At 36.9% G+C, this 23802-nt stretch overlaps 1 protein-coding gene across 6 annotated transcripts in view; it reads left to right on the plus strand.

The window, feature by feature from the left end:
• Positions 1 to 2620: 2620 nt before the first annotated feature.
• The window catches only part of CEP43 (centrosomal protein 43), a 53688-nt gene continuing 32506 nt past the window's right edge, over positions 2621 to 23802 (plus strand). The window contains exons 1-6 of one of the 6 annotated variants that reach the window (XM_069070415.1): positions 2621 to 2833; positions 4166 to 4219; positions 5696 to 5750; positions 6286 to 6374; positions 13539 to 13676; positions 21859 to 21942. In XM_069070415.1, coding sequence (XP_068926516.1) covers positions 2705 to 2833; positions 4166 to 4219; positions 5696 to 5750; positions 6286 to 6374; positions 13539 to 13676; positions 21859 to 21942 — 549 coding nt within the window. In that variant the 5' untranslated portion in view covers positions 2621 to 2704. The remainder of the gene's footprint in view (positions 2834 to 4165; positions 4220 to 5695; positions 5751 to 6285; positions 6375 to 13538; positions 13677 to 21858; positions 21943 to 23802) is intronic. The other 5 variants (XM_069070414.1, XM_069070418.1, XM_069070416.1 and 2 more) reach the window with 5 other exon arrangements.

Consider the following 23802-nt stretch of genomic DNA (forward strand, 5'->3'; position numbering starts at 1 on the left):
TTGAACGCAGGTCTGCCCAAATATAGAGAGGTAGAAGGTAGCCTTAAAAGGAGAACGCACTAGCACCTGGGGAAAGAGGGGGAGAACTAGGGGGACTTTAGGAAAGACCTGTAGGAGGGGGCTGCATTAAAGAAAGCTTAGGGGTTCTTAGAGGTTGGGGTCAGAAGGGACGCCATTGCAGGCATGGGGGACAGCCAGTCCAAACAAATGGAGACTGGAGATGGCACTTAATGTGTGAGAAACTGCAAACACAACTCTGTGATTGTCATGTCTTCGAACCAAAACCCAGGAAAAAGAAACTTAGAAAAGATGCAAAGAGATCAGTCAGGTCCTGGAGGTAATAGGGAGCCATTGCAGTTTATTGGGGGGAGGGGTAACATGCTAAGACCTGTGCTTTTAGGGAATTCGCTTTAGCAATTCCGAGGATAGATTAGATTGGGGAAAGGCTTGATCCAGGGATTCCGTTGGAAGGCTGCTTATCCCATTCCCTAAGACCTTCCGCTATAAACTGGGGATAACCACGCTTTCCTTGCTATTCCACCAGGCCCTGGGCGCGGTTTCCGTATCTGTTGAATGGGGTGGGGGTGGGGTTGGGGTTGTAGAGGGGGATACATCTCAGCTAACTAAAGCTCTGACGTGCAAAGACAGCATTTTGGAAGTTTATAATAATATAATTTATAATAAACATCACTATAATAAATTATGTTACATTATAAAATAATAATTTATGATAATATAATAAATCTAAACCTGGATTTGGAAGCTGAGGTCTGACTGAGTCCCGGCCCTCCCACGTGCTACCGGGCAGTTCAGTTATACCGTTTATTTTTCATTTGTTAAATGAGGGGTGAGGGTTAGAGTAGGTCAGAGATTCTCAAATCATCATCCAGGATCCCCAGACCCTTTCAGAAGGTCCCTGATGTCAAAACTATTTTAATAATGATACTGACAATTTTTATTTCTACTATGACAGACAGATATTATAGAGATGTTGTTCAGTTGTGTTTGACTTGACTCTGTTTGGAGTTTTCTTGTTAGAGATAATGAGGTGGTTTGCTATTTCCTTCTTCAGCTCATTTTTACAGATTAGGAAACTGAGGCAAACTGGGTTAAGTGACCTGTCCAAGGCCACACAACTACTATGTGTCTGAAGCCAGATTTTAATTTACAAAATCTTCCACTTCTACACCTAGCTGCCCCCACCAATTGGGGAATCCAGGTAAACAAAAATCTCTTTATAATTTACAGAATTACAATTTATGCAATTATATATTGCACACACAATTTTACTCTATATTTAATATATAGGTATACTATATTTACAAATATAAGTTTACATATATAATACACAATTTTACACATAATTCATATATAATCTTATATGGTTGTATATTAAAATGTATTACATGTAACTATATAGAAATCTTACATACATATTTTTGTTATATGATTCATGATTTTATCTATAAATCAGGCATATTTAAATTTTTATTATAATTCATCTATTATTACACAGCTAACAGTAAATTGTATCTAATATGGTATATTGCTAACATGGTATTTTATCAATAGTATACGTAGTTTATAAACATACTTATGTATATTTTATATATACTATGCATCTTTGTTGTACTTAATATATACCTAATTAAAATATCATTATAATGAATACAATTTAATAGTTTTTAATAGTGCAAAGGGGTCCTGAGACCAAAAAGTCTGAAACTATCTCTAAGATTCTTTATAGCTCTAAATCCTAAGGTGGTTAAAATGAGAAGGTTGGACTAAATAATTTTTAAGTCCCTTCTAACTTTACAATCCTAAAATCCTATTATTCTAATATTTGGTAGCTAAGCGGCAGTCAAGAGACCTCTGCAACTTGTGTTTTTGTGGGAGATTTCTAGCAAGCTGTATTCTTTCTATTCTTCCAGGACCTCCCCTGAAAAATAGAGATCACGAGACTTTAAGAAAACATTTTAAGGGACAAAAAAACCTAGTGAAATAACAAATATTCCTTTACGAATATTCCTATACGAACTAGAAAATACAATTTTGGTCTAACTTTTCCAGACTTCATTTATCAAATAACTTAAAGAAGGTGATATGCCATTTAAGGCACCTTGTTAATTACAAGCACAAAACAAAGCACACGAAAAACGAAAGCTTGAAAGCGAACTTAGACATCTTGGGGAGACAGGAAGAGACGGCGTGAAACCGAACACCTGCAAGTCAAACTAACGCATGCGCACTGAAAGGAGCGGGTGAGCGGGCCGGGGAGACTTCGAGGCTCCCTGCAGGTGTTCTTTCCCTCGTGCCAGCGGGTCCCAGGACCATTCAGGGTCTCCTGCCTTGCGCCTGCGCGATACGCTGGGAGCGCTTCTCCGCCTCCTCTGACCCCTCCCGCCACCTTCTTTAAACCTCCCGCCTCCACTAGGAGGGGGTGACGGGGTCGGTCTAATTCCGGTCCGCACATTCCGCACAGACCCTCAGCCCAGAAGCCCGTCGCCTCCGGAAACACGGGACCCCGCCCCGCCCCACCCCGGGTCACCGGGCGACGAGAGCGACAGCGAGAGAGGCGCGTCGCGGCACCTGGGGGGCGGGGCCGAGGTCCGTCCTGCGTCTCCCCCTCCCGCCGCCTCCTGTCGAATCTGCGGCGGCCGTTGGGCCGTTAGCGCAGTTTGGGCGGTTGTCTTGGAGAAGCAAAATGGCTGCTACGACGGCGGCCGCGGCGGCGGCGGCGGCGGTGGTGGCGGCGGCGGCGGAGGAGGACACGGAGCTGAGAGACCTGCTGGTACAGACGCTGGAGAACAGCGGAGTCCTCAATAGGATTAAGGTAAGGAGGCTGGGTGAGGGCGGCCTCGCCGGAGCCTTGACGCCGGAGTTAGCGCGGCCCCAAGCCGGAGCTCCGCTCCCGGGATCTCTCGGTGACTGCGGCCCAGTGGAGGAGGGAACCGCGGGCCGGGGCCGCCGTCGAGCCGCGTGGGAGCCTGGGGCGGGGAGAGGGGCTGGGGGTCACCAGGTGCCGGGGCCTGAGCTCATAATGGAGGCTCTTCCACCCGCCCCCTTGGTCTTTAGTCCTCGCTCGCTGCTGCGGACCCTCCCCCCTCACCGCCCCCTTCCTCGCTTTGGGGAGAAGCTGGGGCGGGGGGGCAGCCTTGGTTAGAAGGCCGGATTCAGCCCCGATGCCCCCTCTCCCCGTGAGCCCTCTGGGGAGGCAGGGTTCGGTAGGTGATTCCACTCTCCAGGTGGGAGATCTGCGAGTCTTAGAGGCTATTGAGGGCACACGCCTCCTCTCTTCCTTTTTGCTGGTTGTCTGAGACCTGGTGGTTTTGAGCTTCTCTAGCAGACTGGGAGGTGGTAGGGGAACGGCACTCACTCTTTTTGCAAAGCGAGGTCACTTTGACCCAGCGTTTGCCAAGTCATTGTGAAGTTTATAGGAAATGCCTAATTGATGCGGGTGAAAACAGCATCCCGGGATTTACAGTTGGAAGGAACCTGAGGAGTCATCAGTATAGTTCACAAACAAAAAAAAAAAGGATCATTTGTTGTCCACTTGGGTGGGCTCACCGTGAGGTCAGTAGGAACCGCCTGGCTATCACCTGCAATAGCAAAAGTTAGTACCTCCCGAACTTGGCTGTGGCCATAGTAGGTACAGAAGACCTTGGTGGGCATCCAGCATGGCCTGCATTTGTGTCCCCTTACGGTTGTCAGAAACAGACTTGTGACGGGCTTGGCTCTAATAGGAAAACTGAACTCAGTCTGTATAGTGAAAGTTTCACCTTAGCGTTACATCTTGAACAGATCTTACAGTCCAGCCCCATTCTTCAGTTTGTAATTGGGTCCTAAACGGTTACTGTGACTTGAACAAGCTTATATAGTTGCTTTATAGGCAAAGCTGGGATGAGATCCTAGGTGGTTTTATTAATTTTTTCCATGCTGTTGTGAAGACAGATTTCTGTCTTGTTATTTGCACTTTCTCTTTGACCATTCATACTTCACTCTTTGGGGAGGACAGTGCTCAATAAAGTGGTACCTATAGCACAGGTATTTAGACCAGGGTATCTACCTGGTATCTTTTAAAAATTCTGATTGAGGAGTATGTCAACATCTTAAATTGTCAGAAACAATTTTTAAAAATTCCCCTTCCCTTTTTTAAATATTCTAGGCTGAACTACGGGCAGCTGTATTTTTAGCACTTGAAGAACAAGAAAAAATAGAGGTATGCAAATAGAATTATTTAATCTTTATTGTATCATTTAAATATTCAACTCTAACTGTTTAGGAAAAACTCATGTATTTTTTTCCCTCTTGTTTCTACCGGGATGTAGCTAAAGTAGTTTTTGAAGAATTAACCAGTAAACACATATTATAGGGGGAAAAGTTAGCATTCCTTTTAAGGGATATTTTAGTACTTTGGGGTCAACAAATTAGAGGCATTTAGGTTGAGTAACACTGGTCCTAGAGTCAGAAGGATCTGAATTCAAATCCTTCAAATCAAAGACACTGTGAAATGGGAATGACAGCACCTAGCTCTCACTAAGTAAGCACTTATTGCAGTGCCAGCATGCAGTAGACAGGGAAAATTAAGAAGTAAAGATTTTCATTTAATCTTATATTTGATTTCAGTGTAAGTTGATCGCAGTATAGGAAATCTGAAAGTAATAGCCTAAGGAGAGCATGATGTCTGAGCTCTGATGTCCCTGTACCTTGTTTGGCACAAGCTGTTTCCTCTGCTTGGTCACCTCCACCTAACATAATCTTGCCACGTAGTAGGCAATTTAATGAATAGCCTGTTGGTAGTGTTATGTGAAGCCTCATGGTCACAGTAATATTTCTTGAACTGTTCTGTTAAATATAAATAATGATGGCATTGTCTAGGATCAGTTTTTTTTCAATGGTTCCAAACCTGTTCCTAAAGCTAAAGTTACTACAGAAAATATATGGTAATGTGTGTTTTTTCCCCTTCTGCTACTTTTGTGGCAGTCGTTAACTATTGCTTGTATTCTTTAGGACTTGTGACTGTTAAAAAAAGTATTGCTTTAAATCAAAAGGTTGTAACTTTCTTTTCTGTCATAAATGGATGCCTTCTTAGAATAATTTTTTAATGCACAAATAAAATACATAGAATTACAAAGGAAACCAATTTTATTGAGCTACAACTATCAGTATATATTTTTAAAAGTTCACAGACACCCAGAGTTCTGCTTTAAATGATATTAATTGTTAAAGCTAAAACAAATTTATTTTCTGTTAAGTCTTCTCAGAATAGTGAACTTTAAGTTTGGATAAGTAGCGCAAAAGTCTCAAGTTTCTGAGAGTATTTGAAAAATAGGATTGTAAAAGGCTGTTTATTTATTATAAAGTAAATTTGCTAATTTGATTTCAAACAAATCTTGAAGCATCCCCAAACCCTTAAATACTTTCAAACACTTAATCTTTTTAAGTTAATTTATAATTTATTTTTACTTTAAAAAACAAAACATAGCTTTATGAAAGTCTGTGAATCAATCATTCAGAGAAACTTTTGATGGAGGGATAATAATAGAATTCTTCTTTTAAAGTTTAAAGAATAATGGCAGTGTACTATTTTGTGACCATAGCATAAAAGTGGAATTTTACGGGTTTTAAAATAGAAAAGTTTTTAGGACTGGTATATTAATTTTAAATTTTATAATTGTTTTCTTTTTTTTAATAGAACAAAACACCTTTAGTGAATGAAAGCCTGAAAAAGTTTTTAAATACTAAAGATGGTAAGCATCTTTTTACCTACTTTTGTTTTTTGTTTGCTTAAACTAAATCTTCAGATTGAAACTCGGGAGGAAATCGAGAATTCCATTTGATACTGTATCATAAAATTATTTTCTTTCCTTTTCTTTAAAGATAATGTAAGAACTTCATTATAAAATCAAACTTCTAATTTTGTCAGTTAATGGAGTATTGTAGTATCATCTAGATTGGCTCTAGCCATATTTCCCAAGGAAGCTTGCCAGAGAAATAGTTACTTTAACTTCAGGATGGAACATCCTGTGTGGGTAATTTTAATGTAATTTGGAGTTAATTGTAGCTTCGTAGTGATTCATTCTTGAAGAGAATGTCTTCTCTGTTTTTTACATTTTAGGGATTTCACAGGGAAATCTTCAGAATTTTTCCTACAAATTTCATTGTAAAAAGTTCAGAAACTTGATTCTCCTATAGTATACCATTTCACAAAATACAGGAAAATGATTCACAAAATACTCAATGCTTAAGTTAACAAATGTGTCTTTTTCTGCTTACTTTTTGCAGGTCGTTTAGTGGCAAGTCTTGTTGCAGAATTCCTTCAGTTTTTCAATCTCGACTTCACTTTGGCTGTCTTTCAGCCTGAAACTAGCACAGTAAGAATGTGAACTTGACAATCTTATCTTTTGTCTTTTTGTGACTTAGAATATGAAGTTAACTAAATATAGTTAAACCTCAGTTAAATGTGTATTTATCCTCACCTTGAATTATTTATGCAAATCAAGAGGCAGTCTGAATGGCCTTGTTTCCAAGATGGCTGTTTCTCTGCTTCCCAGAAGTCATCAACTGAGCAGAATTACTATTTTCTGTAGGGCAAAATCATCTAGGAGCCAAGAAAGTAAACTGCCAAAAAACCAAACAAACAAAAAAAAAACGACCCTATTCCTTCTTGCTGTGGCTACGAGAAATAAACAGATGCCGTTAACTTTTTTGGTGAAGAAAAATTATTTTGTTTTACTGTGGTTGTTATGTGAGGGTCTCCTTTTGTAGATGAGTTCTTAATTTATACATATTTAAAGACTTGGGGACTTTGGGTCTGCTCTTTGACTATATTTTAATCTCACCAGATTATAGACACAAACATTAATATTTTTTTATATTGACTTTGTATATTTATTGAGTTACCCCATAATTAAAATATAAATTTCTTAAGGGAACTTTTAGCTCCAAGAAAATTCAGCTTATCTTAGAAGTTAAGGTAGGTAGTTTAACAATTTAATTGCCTTGCACAGGGAATAATAAATCTTAAAGCTAATTCCCATAGTGCAGTCTCAAAGAGGAGGCACATAATATTGTACTCTCTGCCCCTCAGCTCCCTATGAATGTGAGTGCTCATGAGAGCACAGATCATTTCTTCATTGTTTTGCATATATTAGGCAATTAATAAATGGTATATAAAGCAAGGAAGATAGCTTGGGGCTAGATTGCAGAGGTCATGAAGTCCTTAGTGAAAGATATTTTAGTTGAGTAGTATGCAAAGAATCAATGAAAAAACACTTATTAAGCATTTACTGTGTGTAGTGCTAAGTGAGACAGTCCTTACCCTTACATTCTAAATAGGGAGAGAGAATTCCTATGGGGGAATGATAACTAAGGAGGAGAGATTTTATCTGAGAGAGTCACAGAAATGGTGAGTTGATCCACAGTATAGTTAACATCCATTTCAGAAGTAGTAGTAGTATTGAGATGATAACTGATGAAATTGATAGTTGTTAAAGCAAGAGGTGGAAATTGGTGGTGGCTGCACATATGCCAGTACGATTTCTGAAGATCTTCAGGGAGAACTAAGGCAGTAGTATAGCAGATGACAAGATGCCTGGGTAGATGGTCAGAGAATATGAAACATGGTCAGAAATATGAAACTGGGGGACGACTTGATATGGTGGGGTAGGTGAGTTTGCACTTAGCAATGACAGGAACTCATCTTAGACACTATGTTCAGAAATCAATGTGAGGCGTGGAAGAGCAAGTAAATGGAGAGGAAATAGAAGTACTGAGGAGAAAACATCTTTTTAGGAGCTGCACAGTGAGCCTAGTGGTGGCAAGTGGGGGAGGCTGATAGAATAGGGGGAGAAAAGGATTTGGAAAAAAGTCTGAGAAGAATGGAAGGCGATGACCAGAGGTTTCAGAGCAGCTGGATCTTGTGTAGGGGTCAAAATGGAGGCACTAGAAATAAAGACTTCACTTTCATGCAAGACAAACTGTTCACTTCTTTCCAGAGCATCCTTCAATGTTAGTTGATAAAATAGTTGAACTCCTCCAAACAAATCATAATTTTTAAAAATGGGCTTAAACTTTCACAAGTAAGAAAAGCAAAGGTAGCATAAAATTAAAAGAGAAGGAGACAAGCATTTATTAGGTGCTTACTCTGCCCTAGGTACTATGCTAAGGTATTGTTTAATTTGATCCTCACAACCACTCTATGAGGTAGGTGCTGTTGGAATCCCCATATTACAATTGAGGAACCTGAGGCAGACAAGTGACTTGCCTAGAACAGCTTAGTAAGTATCAGTGGCTGGATTTGAATTCCTATCTTTCAGACTCCCAGTCTATTGCTCTATCTGCTGTGTCATCTGATTGCCTCTAAGTAGTAATAAAATATTTTTCCACAGTCCTGATGGAATGGCCAAAGAGGGGAAAAATAATTTGGGGTATATTGAAATTTCTGAACCTGTAAACAGAGGAGGGGGCAGCTTGTGGCAGGAAAGAGAGAATCCTAAGAAACCCTGAGCACTTCCAGAGAGGATGGAACCCCTTAGGTTAAGCATCAAAAGAATATTTGACAGAAGATCAGGGTGACTAGGCCAGCTGCATTTGGATCCTGTACCTTTCACAGAGTCTTCATTCTGTGGTTCTATGCTACAATTAGTAAATAAACATTTGTTAAGCACTATGTGCCAGGTACTGTGCTGAGCCTTAGTGCACATTTTTACATCTTTTCTTTCATTTTTTCAGGGAGGCATTGAGCCATGGTGGATCTTTAGGGCTAGCCTTAGACTTGGGAAGAACTAGGTTCACATCTGGTCTCTGTCTTGTACCAACTGATTGACAAGAGGCAAGTTGACTCAAGAACCACTTTATATCAAATAGCATTTTATAATCAAGTGTTGTAACAATTTAGTATCAGTAGAGTATACAATACAGAAACCATGAAGCCATCCTATAAAAAGAATGGTGTGAGTTGGAAGCGAATTTTAAGAGCATCTGGTATTCTTAACCTGGAGTCCACAGATCCCTAATTTCAAGGGATATGTGAAACTAGATGGGAAAAAAGTATAACTATTTTTACTAACCTCTAATTGAAACCTGGCATTTCCTTCAATTGTGAATGTAGACAGCAAACGTTATTCTAAGAAAGGGTCCATAGGCTTTCCACACTGCCAAAGGGATCCAGGACCCCAAAAAGATAAAGAATTCCCAATCTAGATGAAGATGAACCCTTTCATTTTACAAATGAAGAATTAAAAGCCTAATGAGTTAAAATGACTAAGTAAAGTCACATAATAGTGGCAGAGTTCAATATTACTCTCATAGCAAATCTAATAAATGTTAACTAGCATTGATTTTTAATTTATGGAGGCATAGATAATTTGGAAAGTGTTCAAGGAAATGAAGACAAAGATTAAAACCTAAGCTCAAAAAAAATAAAAACTAAAGGAACCGGTTCAAAAGCTAATGTTAATTTAAACAGTAGTATGTTCAAATAGAAGATAATGATCAAATAGAAGATAACAATTTACTGAGTAATCTGTTTGAAGATGGTCACTTCAAAGTCTCTTTTAGCTCTATGATTTTATTATTAACAATTTAATCTATTACCAAATAACCAGAAATCCTTTAATATGGATGCTTCAACAACAATGTAAAGTGATGCTGAAATTTGTTCATTTTGGTTTGTGTATGTTTATTTTTTTGGCTAGAGGTAAGAGGAATTGCTGATTTCATGTCTCATACATGAATTTCCTTTAATTCCATTTTTATTAGCTGTTACCCATCATGAAATCATTATTAGAAAACTAGCATGTCAAGTTACCAAATGCATGAAAACATGTAGCTCTTGGCTATTATATAATTGAGGGCAAAAAAGGAAGTTGAATATTTCTTGCTTTGTTTTTGAGTTTTCTCTAGATTTTCTTTTTGTTGAGGATTAGTTCCACTGCCAAGATGAAGGATATTTCTATACCAGGAGTTGTCTACCACTGGCAAAACATATTTGGAATAAAAAACAAAAAATAACAGTGGATGTTATGAATAAACTGAAATAATTGGAAAGTTATTATAAAAGCAGAATTAATCATCTGCAAACTAAATGTTAATTGCTGAAATACTAAGAGTTGCCTGTAAACTGTGGTAGGTAAAAGATGAAACGACTGAGGAAACAGGTTCAATATTCTAAGCATATTGATTTATTAGTAATATAATGCCTAACAAATCTGAACCAGGCCCCTTCCTCAACTTAAGACTGGACCCTGAATATTGGGGGAGGCAGACCTTTATATATTAAAAACAATCATATAAGGCCAATTAATTAAAAAGAAACAAAACATTAGGTAATCTGATTTCTAACTGGAAGAAAGATGAGGGACTTTCTGAGTTAGGAGAGGGAGAATTAACAGGTACAATTCCCTGAATTCAGAAGAAGAGGTGTTCCACTCCTACCACTTATCTATAAACAATCAAAGAAACATGGAAACGATAAACTAAAATCAAAAGCTCATCTATACATTTAATCTCACTTGGTCACTGAAAAGTTAAGTGATCAGTATGAAGGCCAGTTTTGAGATAAGACCAAAAGGGTTGCTTGAGATGAATAATTGTGAGAAAACTCCTTGCATCAATCTTATAGTCTGATTGGGTTTTTGGTCATTATAACCTAGGTCCTTAGTTAAAGATCTCTGAAGCAGCAGGTAGGGGGTGGTCCAGCTTCTCAGCTATGCAGGGCTAGGTTTAAACAATGCAGCAAAGTTTTCTCCCAATTCCCACAATGGCAAAGACAGACCCTGCTTTCAAGGAGCTCACAATTTAATGAGGGAGACAACAGGCAGACAACTATCTACAAATTAGCTATATAGAGGGTAAACTGAGATAATCAACAGAGGGAAGCTACTAAAATTAAAGGGGAACCAATAAAAACTTTCTATAGAAGTTGGGATTTATAACTTCAAGGAAGCCAAAGCAGTTAGCAGTTAAGAAGCAGAGGTAAGAGAATTCCAGGTATGGAGGACAGCCAGGGCCATGTATGTACATCTGTCTAGAGAAACTAAAATGGAGAAAAACTAGAAAAATGTACCCATGTGATACTAAGAATTAAAGAGGTAAGGTGAAGGAATGTAATTCCCTCTTGTTTTTATGTTCATGCTTGCCTTGCCCATAGTAGGTGCCATGTATTTTATGGAATTGGTATTTATTTATGGAATATATTTGTGAAATTAATCTCTCTTTTAGGGTCAGAAAATCCTACCTTTCTCATCTTTCCTGATATTTGTGGTAATAGTCATATTGTGTATGACATTCCTTCCTGTCATTTGATTTGTAACTACTCCCTTTGTTGGTGAGTAATCTCACCAGAACTTAAAAGGATTTTAACGTTTATCTAGTTTTTGCTTTTTACAGATATGAAATAGAAGCCCCACATTTGAAGTGACTTGTCCACTGTTACATAGCTGGCAAGTGGCAGAACCATAATTTGAACCTATAATTTTTAATTCTTAGAGTTCTCTGTACTGTATCACACTACCTACTTCATATCTGTGTTTAAGGTGTCCCCAAGAGTTTTTATTAGATTTTAAGATATTAAGCTATGAAACCTTAAAACAGCATAGAGACTTTTGGGACACGTTGTATTTAACATGTACATTTACACACTTCTTATGTGTATCTTTATCATATGTGAGTTATTGTAATGTAATGCCAAGGAAAGGCAACTTCCCAAGGTTCAGAATACCAGCATAGGTGCTCTCCATTTTATTCAGTGACAAATTAAGAACAGAGGGAATCAAAATATGACATATTTTAGTAATATTATATAAATTTTTATTATATTATTATTTTTATTATATTAATATTATATAAATTTTATTTATTATTATTTAGTTATTTTATTATATTAGTAATATTATATAAATTTTTATAAAAATAAATTTTAGTAATACAGCATTTACTAAGTGTGATTAAATAATCTCCAAGTACTACCCCACCCCAGGACCTTACATTCATTCAATCAATTACAAAGTCCCTGTTCTAAATACTACTCCAACCCTAGGCTGTACCTTCATTTAGTCCATCACAAAGCCCCTCTTCTCAAATGGAGATTAGTTTCCAATCATAAGTAAAGTACATTCATTTGTTCAACCATAGAACACAAAAAGGTCAAAAGTTCCCCACCCCTGGATCACAATTGAATCTACCCCAGAGTTACAACAAGTTTAAGCACAGCACTTAATACCCAAATGGAGGTCTTTTCTTCATCTTGACCAGAGGGAAGTTCTCAGCAATCTTTGTTCCTGGGAAGACAAAGCTTAGCCAGGCCACAAGATACATTGCCAGTCTCTTCATTAATTCATCCTCTGTCTGCAGAACAGTCCTAGGACCCCTGAAAACATTAGCAAAACCCTCTCCCAGGATTTCTGTAAACATACAACAAGAAAATCCTTCTTCAGAGCTTCTGAACCAACAGAAAGGTTCCCAGACCCCTGCAACAACAGCACTGTCCTTCACCAGTGGACAGTATTCACTCTCTGTCTGCAGAACATTCTCAGGAGTTCTTAACCAACAGCCAGGTTCCAGGACTTCTTCAACAACAGGACTGTCTTCCACCAGTGGACAAATCTGGCAAAACAACATCAAAACAGACAGACAAAGTACCAGCAAAACAGCCATGTCTCCTCAGTCCTTGGCAGCTCTGGGGGCAGGTCTTAAAAGTCCAGGGCAATTCAAAGTGGCCCTCAGCAATCCTCTCAGTCTCTCTCTGCCTCCACAAGGGTGCTGCTTCCAAAAAGTTCTTCTGCCTCTCTCCTGTGTCTCTCCAAATCTATGTCACCAGCTCCTCCCAGTTCAGGACTCTCTTTTCACATCAACAAGTCCATCCCACAGGTGGGATTAACAAGCTCTGGGTTTTAACACAATTTGAAAACCAAGCCAATAGAGGGGAATCTTTAAATGCCATTACTATCACAGTTATGATAAAAACTCATACTACAAGGTTTACAAAAATGCTTTTCTCAACAGTTCTGAGAAGTAGGTAGTATATTATCTATTTTTTAAGATAAGAAAATTGAGGCTTAGAAATTTTAAGAACAGTTTTAGAATTGTCACTTCTTTAGATATACACCGTACATTAATGGTTTACTAGACCTTCTATTACTCAGTTATCTTATATTCCAATTTGGAAAAAAAGCCACTTTCAGAAAAGCAACTTCTGAAAACTGCCAAGAAAAATTGAGGTAAAAGTCTTAATATGGATAAATTGTTGTGAATTATCTTTCTTTCCAATTTAGGTTTTCTGGTGGATAATTAGCAATTGAATAGGTTGCTGTCAAATGAATTCTATCCACTGTTTAGTTTTTGCCTTACTAGATGATTTAATCTTTGTACAGTTTTTTAAACAATATGCACATAACATTTTAAGTACATATCATATACTAGAAAGAAAAATTCATTTTATTGTTAAACCAAAGTGTTCTTTTTTGTTCTTTTTTTCCTTTATGATGCAAGTATTGTTTTTACTACATTATAGCACATTTTAATTTTTTTCCTCCAAGGTTCATGGGCTTGAAGCTCGAGAGAATTTAGCCCGAGATTTAGGAATTATTGAAGCAGAAGGCACTGTAGGTGGACCATTACTATTAGAGGTAATCAGAAGATGTCAGCAGAAAGAAAAAGGTTCCTTTAGTGCGGAGGTAAGTATGATTTTTATTTTTGGCATTTTTTTTAGTGGCAGACATGTACTATTGAATTTCTCAGCTTTTACCTTAATTGTAAGTTAGGTCAAGTATGTAAGTTAACATAGGCTCATAGGTCTAGAGTTTGAAAGAATTAGATTGTGTATAATTAAAAGTTTTGATGATATTTGAAACTACATTGACTATGCCTATGGCTCTGGAGAAGATAAAGGAATAAGATATTCCTAAGAATCTATCTCCTTATTCCCCCTCGACAACAGCAGTAAAAAGATAAATAAGAAACAGACACTCTCAGAAGTTTTCAAAAGAAATTTTAAAAGAAATAAAAATCATGAAGAAACAAAAAAATAGATTCAACACAATGAAAAGATGTTCTGTCCTAAAAGAAGCTGAAATGCAAAAACACATCTCAAAATGGACAGAAATGGTAACGTCAGAAAAAAGCTTTAATTTTTTCAAGCCAGAGTAGAGGAAACACAATTCAGTGAATTAAAGGAAGTCATGAAATTGACATTAGTTGAAGGAAATAGGTTTTGCATTTATAAAAGAAGACTCATAGGGCTCATGATAGTTGTGTTCAAGTATTTGAAAGGCAATAATGTGGAGGAAGGGTTATTCTTTTTGGCCTTAGAAGGTGGGACCAGAAATGATGTACAGAAATTTCCAGGAGGCCAATTTAGGCTTTATGTCGAGGAAAAATTGTTTAATAATTAGAGTTGTTCAGAAGTAGAAAGGCTCGCCCCTATACATGGAAGATTCCCTCTCTTTAGAGGTATTTACACAGATGTGTTGAATGCCTTGTAATGGGGATTCCTCCTTCTATGGGTTAGACTAGATGACCACTGAGGTCCCTCCCACCTATCAAATTCTGTGATTCTGTAACAGAAATATGTGAAAAACTAAAGAAGGAACTGATTGTGACCTAAAGAATTTTAGGACAAGTGGGGAGGCTAGGTGGCGCAGTGAGTAATGCGCTGGCCCTGGAGTCAGGAGGACCTGAGTTCAGTTCTGGCCTCAGACACTTAACACCCACACAAAAAAACTAGCCGAGTAACCTTGGGCAAGTTACTTAACCCCAATTGCCTTCCAAAAGGCAAAAAAAAAAAAAAAAGAATTTTAGGATAAGATTATAGTTAAGTAACCGTTCAGAAATCTCTGGAAAGTATAAACAAAATATATTCGATGGAGACAACTATTTGAACACAGAATATAGCAAACAACATAAACTGAAAAATTCTACCCAGTCTCCCTCCCACCCCCAGCCAAAAAAACTAATCACTTTGTAGATTGGGTGGACTGAGCAGCGAGAGGAAAAATTTTCGGAATTATTAGTCTCCCTTAAAACTCACAACCATTTACATTTCAGTAAAACAAAAATTTCTCCGGCATGATAACATCTCACGAAGTTGTTGTGAGGCTTCAGTGAGATCACTAAATCAACAAGCATTTTTATTAAACACTCTCTCAGTACTAGTGATGTATTAATAAGGCTAGAAAGGTAAATTGGGACCAGATCATGAAGGCTTTTAAATTATGTAAAAACATTTGAAAATCACTTTATAAACTTCAAAATACTATATAAATACGAAATATTGTCTTATCATTATCATCATTCATAATTGGTAGAATTTTGGGGAAAGAACAGGGGTAGGCTCTAACAATTCCTCAAATATTTTTTGCCAAGCTTCATAAGTATAGTGAGAAGGAGATGATTTTGCAAGTAGCCAAGAAAATAATTAGATTAAAAATATTCATTTAATTCAAATGTCCGAGATTCCTACAAAATGACAATAAATACCAGAATATAATATAAAAATTAGGAAATAAGAGATTTAATCTCAAAATCATCTTCTTTGCATCATTTAAGCATTTTTTTCAGAAAGAAAAAAATTGAAAAAAAAACTGCATGAAGTTAAGAAATTTATTCAGGGAAAACCAACAATAAAGTAGCTTTTGATACGCAACAACACAGAGCCTTCAAATCAGACAGAGTAGAATACTTTGATTAAAATATTTACAACTATGTCTGTAACTGGTAGTTTTTTTCAATGCAGTTATCATTGTGGCATTAACAGTAACAGGAGTATTATTTTGCTTAAATGCTGAATGAGAGACTTGAAGGGGAATGGAAGAATAAATTGATTTGGGGCATCACTGATAAAGAAAATGAGAGAAAAAACATGATAATTTTCCCCCAAGGCTGTGTCCTGGAATTTCTTTGCTTGTTTTGGTACTTTCTTCGTTGGTGATCTGGAGTTCTAGGCTTGAGTCACCAACTTCTTTCTTGACATCCCAAATTGGAAAACCCATAAACATCTTAAAGCTTAATAAACTCATTATTTTTTCCCTAATATCCTTCTTTGTTTAGATCAGAATCCCTATCACTGTTGAAGACATTAACATCCTTCTAATCAGCAGGGCTCGTAATGTCAGTGTCATCCTCAGTTTCTCACTTTGATACATTCCATGTAGTCAGTTTCTTCCTTTCTAACCTCTCTCATATCTTCCTGTTTTTCTACTCACATAACTACCATCTTGGTGCAGATTTTCATCACATTGTACTTGGAATATTATAATAGATTTTTAATTGGTCTTCTTGCAACGTCTCTCTTTAGTCCTGTCTGCCCTCCTCTTAGCTGCCAAAGTGATTTTCTCTCTCTTATCTTTGCTTTTTCTTTGGCAGTCCCCTGTGCCTGGGATGCCCTTTAGCTTCACTTCCACTTCCTGGCTTCCTTTAAGATACAAATCAAATCCCACCTCCTGCAAGAAGTATTGGTCAGCTGCTAGTACCTTCCCTTCTTTGAATAATCTTCCATATACCTTCATAATAGTGCTTCACAGGGTGGTTTTGAGGCAGAAATGAGATGATATTTGTGTTATAGTGCCTGGCACAAATTAGATGCTTAATAAATGTTTGTTGCCTTTCCCACCCATATATGTACACTTTTTTCCATATTATCTCTCCCATTAGAATGTAGCCTCTTTGAGGGCAGAGAGTGCATTTATTTGCTATATATACTAAGTGCTTAAAAAATGCTTGTTTTATTTACTAATGATGATAGTCAAATGGGAGCAATTGCAGAGTAAAACATTAAAAAATGAGGGAAGTTTAGGGTGGTTTTTTGTTGTTGTTGTTTAAAAAAATTTAAAAATTACTGTGTAAAATGTAAAACCTTTGTTTAGAGCAGGGGTTCTTAACCTGTAGTCTACAGCTTCCAAAGTGAGGTCTGGTCTGTGTTTTATGACCATTTGACAATGAGAGAATATTATTATTAAACATCTTTCATTTAATGATGTAAGAGTGAAAATTCTGTCTGTGTTATGAATCATCCATTTGGGACACATTTTATTAGATTTCATGTAATTTTATGGAGAGTTATCAGATTGGCATGTTATATTTATACATTTTTAAGAACAATAGACTTGGGGGCGGCTAGGTGGCACAGTGAATAGAGCACTGGCCCTGGAGTCAAGAGGACCTGAGTTCAAATCCGGCCTCAGACACTTAACACAAAAACTAGCCGTGTGACCTTGGGCAAGTCACTTAACCCCAATTGCCCTCCAAAAAGCAAAAAAAACCCAACAACAATAGACTTGATCAAGTAGCATTTATGCATTTCAAGTAATTTTAATTGGTTATTTCTGATTTTACAGCTACATGTAAATGTTACAGATTACGATAGAATCATTTATCCCAGTGAAACCAAATCAAAGCCTGTCTTTGTAGGCTATGAAGACAGGGCATAGTATATAAATTCAAGTGCCCTACATTCATATGAGAGTTTAAGTTAAAAATTTGTGTCCTGAGTTTCTTATTTTCAGAGGTAACATCTTTTTGGTTTCTGTTTAATCATCTCAGCTTCCCTCTTTTACTAGCACAAACTTTAGTGGAGCTTGGCTTCAATTTCAGGTCCTAATTTCTTAGCTTCTACAATGGCATAACAATTAAATTTATAAAGTAAAAGTTAATTTGCAAAAATAATTAGATCAGTCTGTAATAAATTTCAGTACCCCAGTAATAAAATGGTAAAACTCCTCTAAAAATATAGATTGCATACTTGAATAGCATGCTGTTTGAATTATTATTTGATAGCTTATGGAAATAAATGGATAAAATAGAGATTTTACTTCCTCCCCCCTTGTAATGCCAAGCAAGAGCAGCTTCCAAGGTTTGGATTACAGATTATGAGCATAGCAAAATCCATTTATTCAGTGACAGATTAAGGCAAAACATTCACAGAAAATTAAAATAACAGCATTCACCATGTGTAACTAACTCAGTCTTTTAGTAAGTCCTCAATTCATTAACAAAGTCAAAAGTATTCCACCCCTGGGTAGTACATTCATTGAGTCAATCACAAAGTCTCTCTTCTCAAGTGGAGATTAGTTTCCAATAATAAACAAAGTATGTTCATTTGGTCAGTCACAAAGTACAAAGGTTAAAAGTTTTCCACCACTGGATCACAACTGAATTACAATACATCAGTTATCATCAAGCACCTTCTCAAGGGGCAGTGGAAAACACAAAGGCCATCTACCTCTAGGTTAGGGTTAGGTTAAGATAATATCACAGCATTCAATACCCAAGGAGAGGTCTTTTCTTCATCTTGACTTGGGGCAAGTTCTCAGCAGTTTCTGTTCCAGGGAAGACAAAGCTTAATAAAGACACCACAACATTTATGCATATTACCGACATGGCATCCTCTTCAGTTCAGTAGTCTGGGCAGCTTCATCTGGCAGTTACCTTTGTCTCTCAGCACCTCTTGCCCCCGACAATTCTCTCTCCCAGCATCCTCGTTCCTGGCAGCCTCTCTCTGTCTCTGTCTCTCTCTGTCTCTTGTCTCTCTCTCCCTCTCCCTCCCCTTCTCACTACTCCCCCTTCTCTATCTCCCCCTCTTTCCCCACTCCCCTCTGTCCATAAACTCAATTATAAGTTTATTGCATTATGACTCAAATGTATTCACACACATGTAAACAAACACATATACATGAATTAGATGCATGGATCATTCACCAAAATTCATTATGTTTTGGAGCACAAAGAAAACTGGTAAACTTAGAGGTGAAAATTTCAATACCTTTAGGAGTCAGTGCAATAAAACTATGATCAAAAGAGATGTTAATAATTGTTAAATATTGATTACTTTTTAATACAGTACACAGTGTTGTGGGGGTATGAAGATGAATAACACAAGAGGACTGCTCCCACAGAGCTTAGTAATTTAGCCAGAAATAAGTGGCAGAGTGGATAGAATATTGACTTTGGTATCAGAAATGCTGAAATTCAAATCCTGCTCTTTGACCCTGGGCTAGTCGGTTATCCTTTTGGCCTCAGTTTTCACTTTTGTAAAATGGGAATACTAATGACATCTACCTCATAGCAGAGAATCAAGTGAGATAGTATATGTTAAGCACTTTGCAAATCTTAAAATGCTTTGTAAATGCTAGTTAATGATATTTTTAATAACAGTTCAGGAGAATGGAAAACTAACAATGAACCTGAGTTGAATTTTTGAATGTTGGCTAGGATTTTGATGGTTGGAGATAACAGTGAATAGTGAAAGAGCAAAGTCTAGAAAGTGAGGTGTATTCTGGGGACTTGCCCATATTTAATTGTTTCCCTTGGTTTCTGGAAAACCAGGTTAAGCTAGTTTGATTGGAATGAAGAGTTTAGGAACATGACTACATTGTGATGAAGCTAGAAAGATATGGTGAGATCAGATGAAGGAGAATGCCTTGAATTATCACTCCGAAGAGTCTACGTGGAGTGGCCAGTACAAGCTGCCCCTCAGATTTGTTTCAGGATCTGGCTGTGAGTCCCTGACCAATAATTCTACCCATGGCATGTAGATGGTGTACTAGTACTACAACTAGCTAGGCATCTCCGTGTTCTAATGTTGCCCCAGATGCTTACTAGCTGTGTGATCTTGGGCAAGTCACTTAAACTCACTGCTTTGGTTTTCTTATTTGCAAGATAGGGATGATAATAAAACCGTGATTGAGGGAAGAAAAGAATAGAGAGAGCTAATGTAAGTCCTTTCCCCATAGGGTACCATATAAAGCCCTAGCTCTAGAATCCTAGGTGTTGAAATTTAGCTTCTGATGCTTCCTACCTTTTTGATTTTGGGCAAATCACTTAACCTACCAAGGTTTTGCTGTTCTCATTTATAAAATTAAAAGGGTTAAACTTGTATGGCATCTGATGTTCCATTCTTCAAATCAGTTGTCCTGTGATCATAGAAAAGTAGCATAGATCTATAATAGTAGTGATTAGAGATCTGGCTTTAAAGTCGTGAAAACCTAGGTTTTGATTGGCCTTCAATGTGTACGTGGTTGAGGGGTGGAAGTTGGAGAACAATGCCTAAAGTCATTTAATTTTAACCTTTTCATCAATTCAAGCAACTCTCTTAAGTTGCCACTCTGCTTTGATAGAGAAAGTTTCTTATCCAGTACACATCAGGTCACCAAAAAAGATCATGATCCTGTTTTGTCAGGGACCCACCTGGGCCCCAAATTCTTTATCTTAAAGAAGCTAAGAACACATGGCATTGAGTGTTTGTGTGTGGCAATTCAAGGGGTACTTGCCAAAGAATGAGGAGGAAAGATACAGACAAGGTACTAGAAATACAAAAGAAAAAGTTGAAAAAACAAAGGAGAGTCCAGGACTATCAACCAGCCTTGCTTCCAGTCTGATAAACCAAACATTGAGACTCAAAGACAGAAGAAAAAAAAAGGAATAAAACATTTTAAAAAGACAGTAACACATTGAACAAGTGTTTATTATGAAAGAAAAATGAACCAAAAAAAATCATCTCCCCAGAGATTGTAGAACAGCAAGAAACTCCAGGATGTTTCTGAAGAGTATAACTTGAAAGAATTCACAGTGTACTGAAAATGATATTACCACTAATAAAAAATAGAGAAGTTAATGAGAGTATCATAGACAGATGATTTATTTTCATTTTGTTGTCCTGAATGAAAAGTCACTGAAGCATTTTTCTGATTGTTTAATTTATACTCTGGTAACAAGTGTATTATGCTTTACGATATTCAGCTTCCCAAATTCTGCCAATGTGATATTCTACAAAACAGGTGACTTTTTTATTGCTATGCTGCTCAAAAATGTAGAATATTTTCCTATTGTCTATTTAAAAAATTATTTTTTGTGGCATTTTAAAGTCCCTTTTAACCATTTCTAGCCTACCATTCTGGGCTACTCATGCATTACTCACTTTTGAACACACATTCCAGCCAGATAAGCCTGTTTTTTCTTGTCCACAGTTCTATCTCATATTTCTGTGCCTTTGTACAGACTATATCCTATATTTGAAATATAGTCCTTTATCACCTCTAACTCTTAAGTTTTTTTTTTTTTTTAAGCAATCGGGGTTAAGTAACTTGCTTAAGGTTACACGGCCAGTTATTTCTGGGTGTGGTGCTGAGTATCTGAGCCCGGATTTGATCCAGGTCATCCCGACACTGGAGCCAGTGCTTTTACTGGCTGAGCCACCTGGCTGCCCCTAAGCAATTGGGGTTAAGTAACTTCCTAAAGGTTACACGGCCAGGTGTTTCTGGGTGGGTGCTAAGTGTCTGATGGGTGGGTGCTAAGTGTCTGATGGGTGGGTGCTAAGTGTCTGAGCCCGGGATTTGATCTCCAGGTCTTCTCAACACTGCAGCTGGTGCTCTTACTCGCTGTGCTACCTGGCCGCCCCTAACTCTTAAGTTTTGAAAGCCCAACTAAGGTGCTGCTTCTATATAAGGCCTTTCTTGATTTCCCCAGTCATCTTTTACTTGCACCCCTCATCTCCCCAGTCATTTTTGTATCTTTTTCACATATACTTCTTCTCTGTGTACATATTATTTCCCCCTACCATATGTAAGTTTCTTGAGGTCACAGACTCTTTCATTTTTGTTTTTATATATTTAGTGTCTACTGCAAAATAAAAATTTAATAAATGCTTGTTGATTCATTTATAAGAGATGATTAACAATATCAAAGTTACTTTTTGTTACTATTAGGGAGGAAATGAATAAGAAGACTATTTACATCAGAATTAATTCAAATATCAAGAATGTCTCTTTAGTTTTAAATATACTAAAATTATTCAAAGTACAACTTTTAAATATGCTTTTATTTTCATAAACATGAAATGTTTTAAATGGAATGTTTATAATTTAGGGAGTACTGGATCTATCTGATATACATTCTCCACCAAAATCCCCAGAAGGAAAGATGACGAACTCTCATACAGTGCCAAGTAAGGTAAGTCATTTACATTGCCAAAATGACAAGCATTTCTGGGATTAAGAAATTACATGAAAACTACTTTTGTTTTTTAATTTTTATTGAAATGATACTGTCAGATACAGCTGTGTTCTGTAGTTGGCTGAAAAAGCGTGTTTTTCCTTTTTCAATTATGAAAGCATCTTGTGGCTGTTTCAGTGATTTGTCAATAGTGCTTTAAATCCTGCATCATGGATGTGAATTTGTTGTGATAGTTACAGCTAGATTTGTTAAGTATTTGTATGTTTTCACCTGGTTCGGTTTGTGTTTTTTTTTTTGTTTGTTTCAAGTTGAAAGGAAATTTACATGATTTTTATCTTAAAGATTCTGTCTGGGAATAATAGTCTGCAGTGTTGTTATATTACATACTGTTAGCTTCTATTTCTTTCAGCTTTCTTTAGAGAGATGGTGAGATTTGGAGCTAAGGACAAGATTTGATTTGTTGTCTTGTTTAGGCTTGCTTGCCATTTTGCTTTTAATATCATGGGTTATCTTTGTTTTCTGGTTACATTCTCTTGTATTTTTTATGTTGTATTAAAAAAAATAAATTCAGGGAGGATAAGTGTCTCAAGGTCTCACAGTCAGTGTCAGAAACTGAATTTTAACCCAGAACCTTGAGCCAGTATTCTTACTGAACCCCATGGAGAGAGAACAGATTAAAATGTTTTTTGCTAATAGAAGGAAAAATTCAGATTAGCTCTAGTTTAAATTCAGGACAGCATCTGTTAGGATTATGGATGGTTGCATGACTTGATTGTTCTTAGTACTTAGGTTTCAACTACAGTGAAGGGAAATAGTATCACAACCTATCCATGATAATTTGTACCTACTTTCTGCCTTGTGTGTATTTCACTATTTTCTTTTCAGTTGTTTTTTGTAAAGAGTCACTAAATTTGTAGCTTATCAATCAGATGAAAGTAATCTTTGCTTGACTATTCCATGCATAGAAATTTGGAGGGAAAAAAATTACTTTGGGAATGAATTATTAGGTTAGTAGTTTTTATTTTAAATTTGAGGTGGGGAGAATGGAAACCTTGAAATAATTTTATTTCTAAATAGGCAAAAAAACCACTCTTTCATTTGTAGTTATCTCTTATCAGTGAGGCAGCAAATAGGATGAGAGATTCTCTTTGTTAGATTTCTTACCTATTAGACCTTTCTTTAAACTTAATTTTTCATATTAATCAAAATATTTGTGGTACGTTATAGTGGAAGTAAAGTGAAACACAAAGATTCAGTTTAATAAACTTAAAATGAACCAATTTTAAAATTATGTACTTAAAATCAAGTATCTTCTATATAAAATGTCAGTTTCCTTCTTATATTGAAATAGTATTTTAATGTAAGAAATAATAAGGTGCCCACAGAGATAAAATCACAGAGCTATTTAAGTATCTCTGCACTTAAATTTATATGGATACTTGTAGTATAACTTTTTAATAACTATTGTATTTTAGAGAACCAGAATCCCAAGTATAAATCTCCCTTCTACTTCAGTACTTCAAAGGTCTGTGATATCATCTGTAAGGGCTATCTTTTCTCAAATGCAGATTGCAAACCCTTCTACTTGGTAGATGATCTTTAAGGGTTGCTATGGCCACAAAAGCCAACATCTTGCAGCCAGCCTAGTGAGCCTCACCAAACTTACCTAGGCTAGTCCTTGAATGATAGACATATAGCTGTCACTGGACCAACTCTTTTGCAAATCTGTTCAGCTAGGTTAAGGTTTGCCAAAGCTTGTGTTTCATAGGCATAGCCTTTGAGACTCAGGGTCATCTCCATACTATAAATGAGGCATCTGCGGACTTTGTAGAATATAGTCTTTCAGTCTTTCAAATT

Source organism: Petaurus breviceps, unplaced genomic scaffold, assembly GCF_028583685.1.
Source record: "Petaurus breviceps papuanus isolate PSGF00001 unplaced genomic scaffold, PetGlider_PUasm1.0 90808, whole genome shotgun sequence".
Classification (NCBI taxonomy): Eukaryota; Metazoa; Chordata; class Mammalia; order Diprotodontia; family Petauridae; genus Petaurus; species Petaurus breviceps.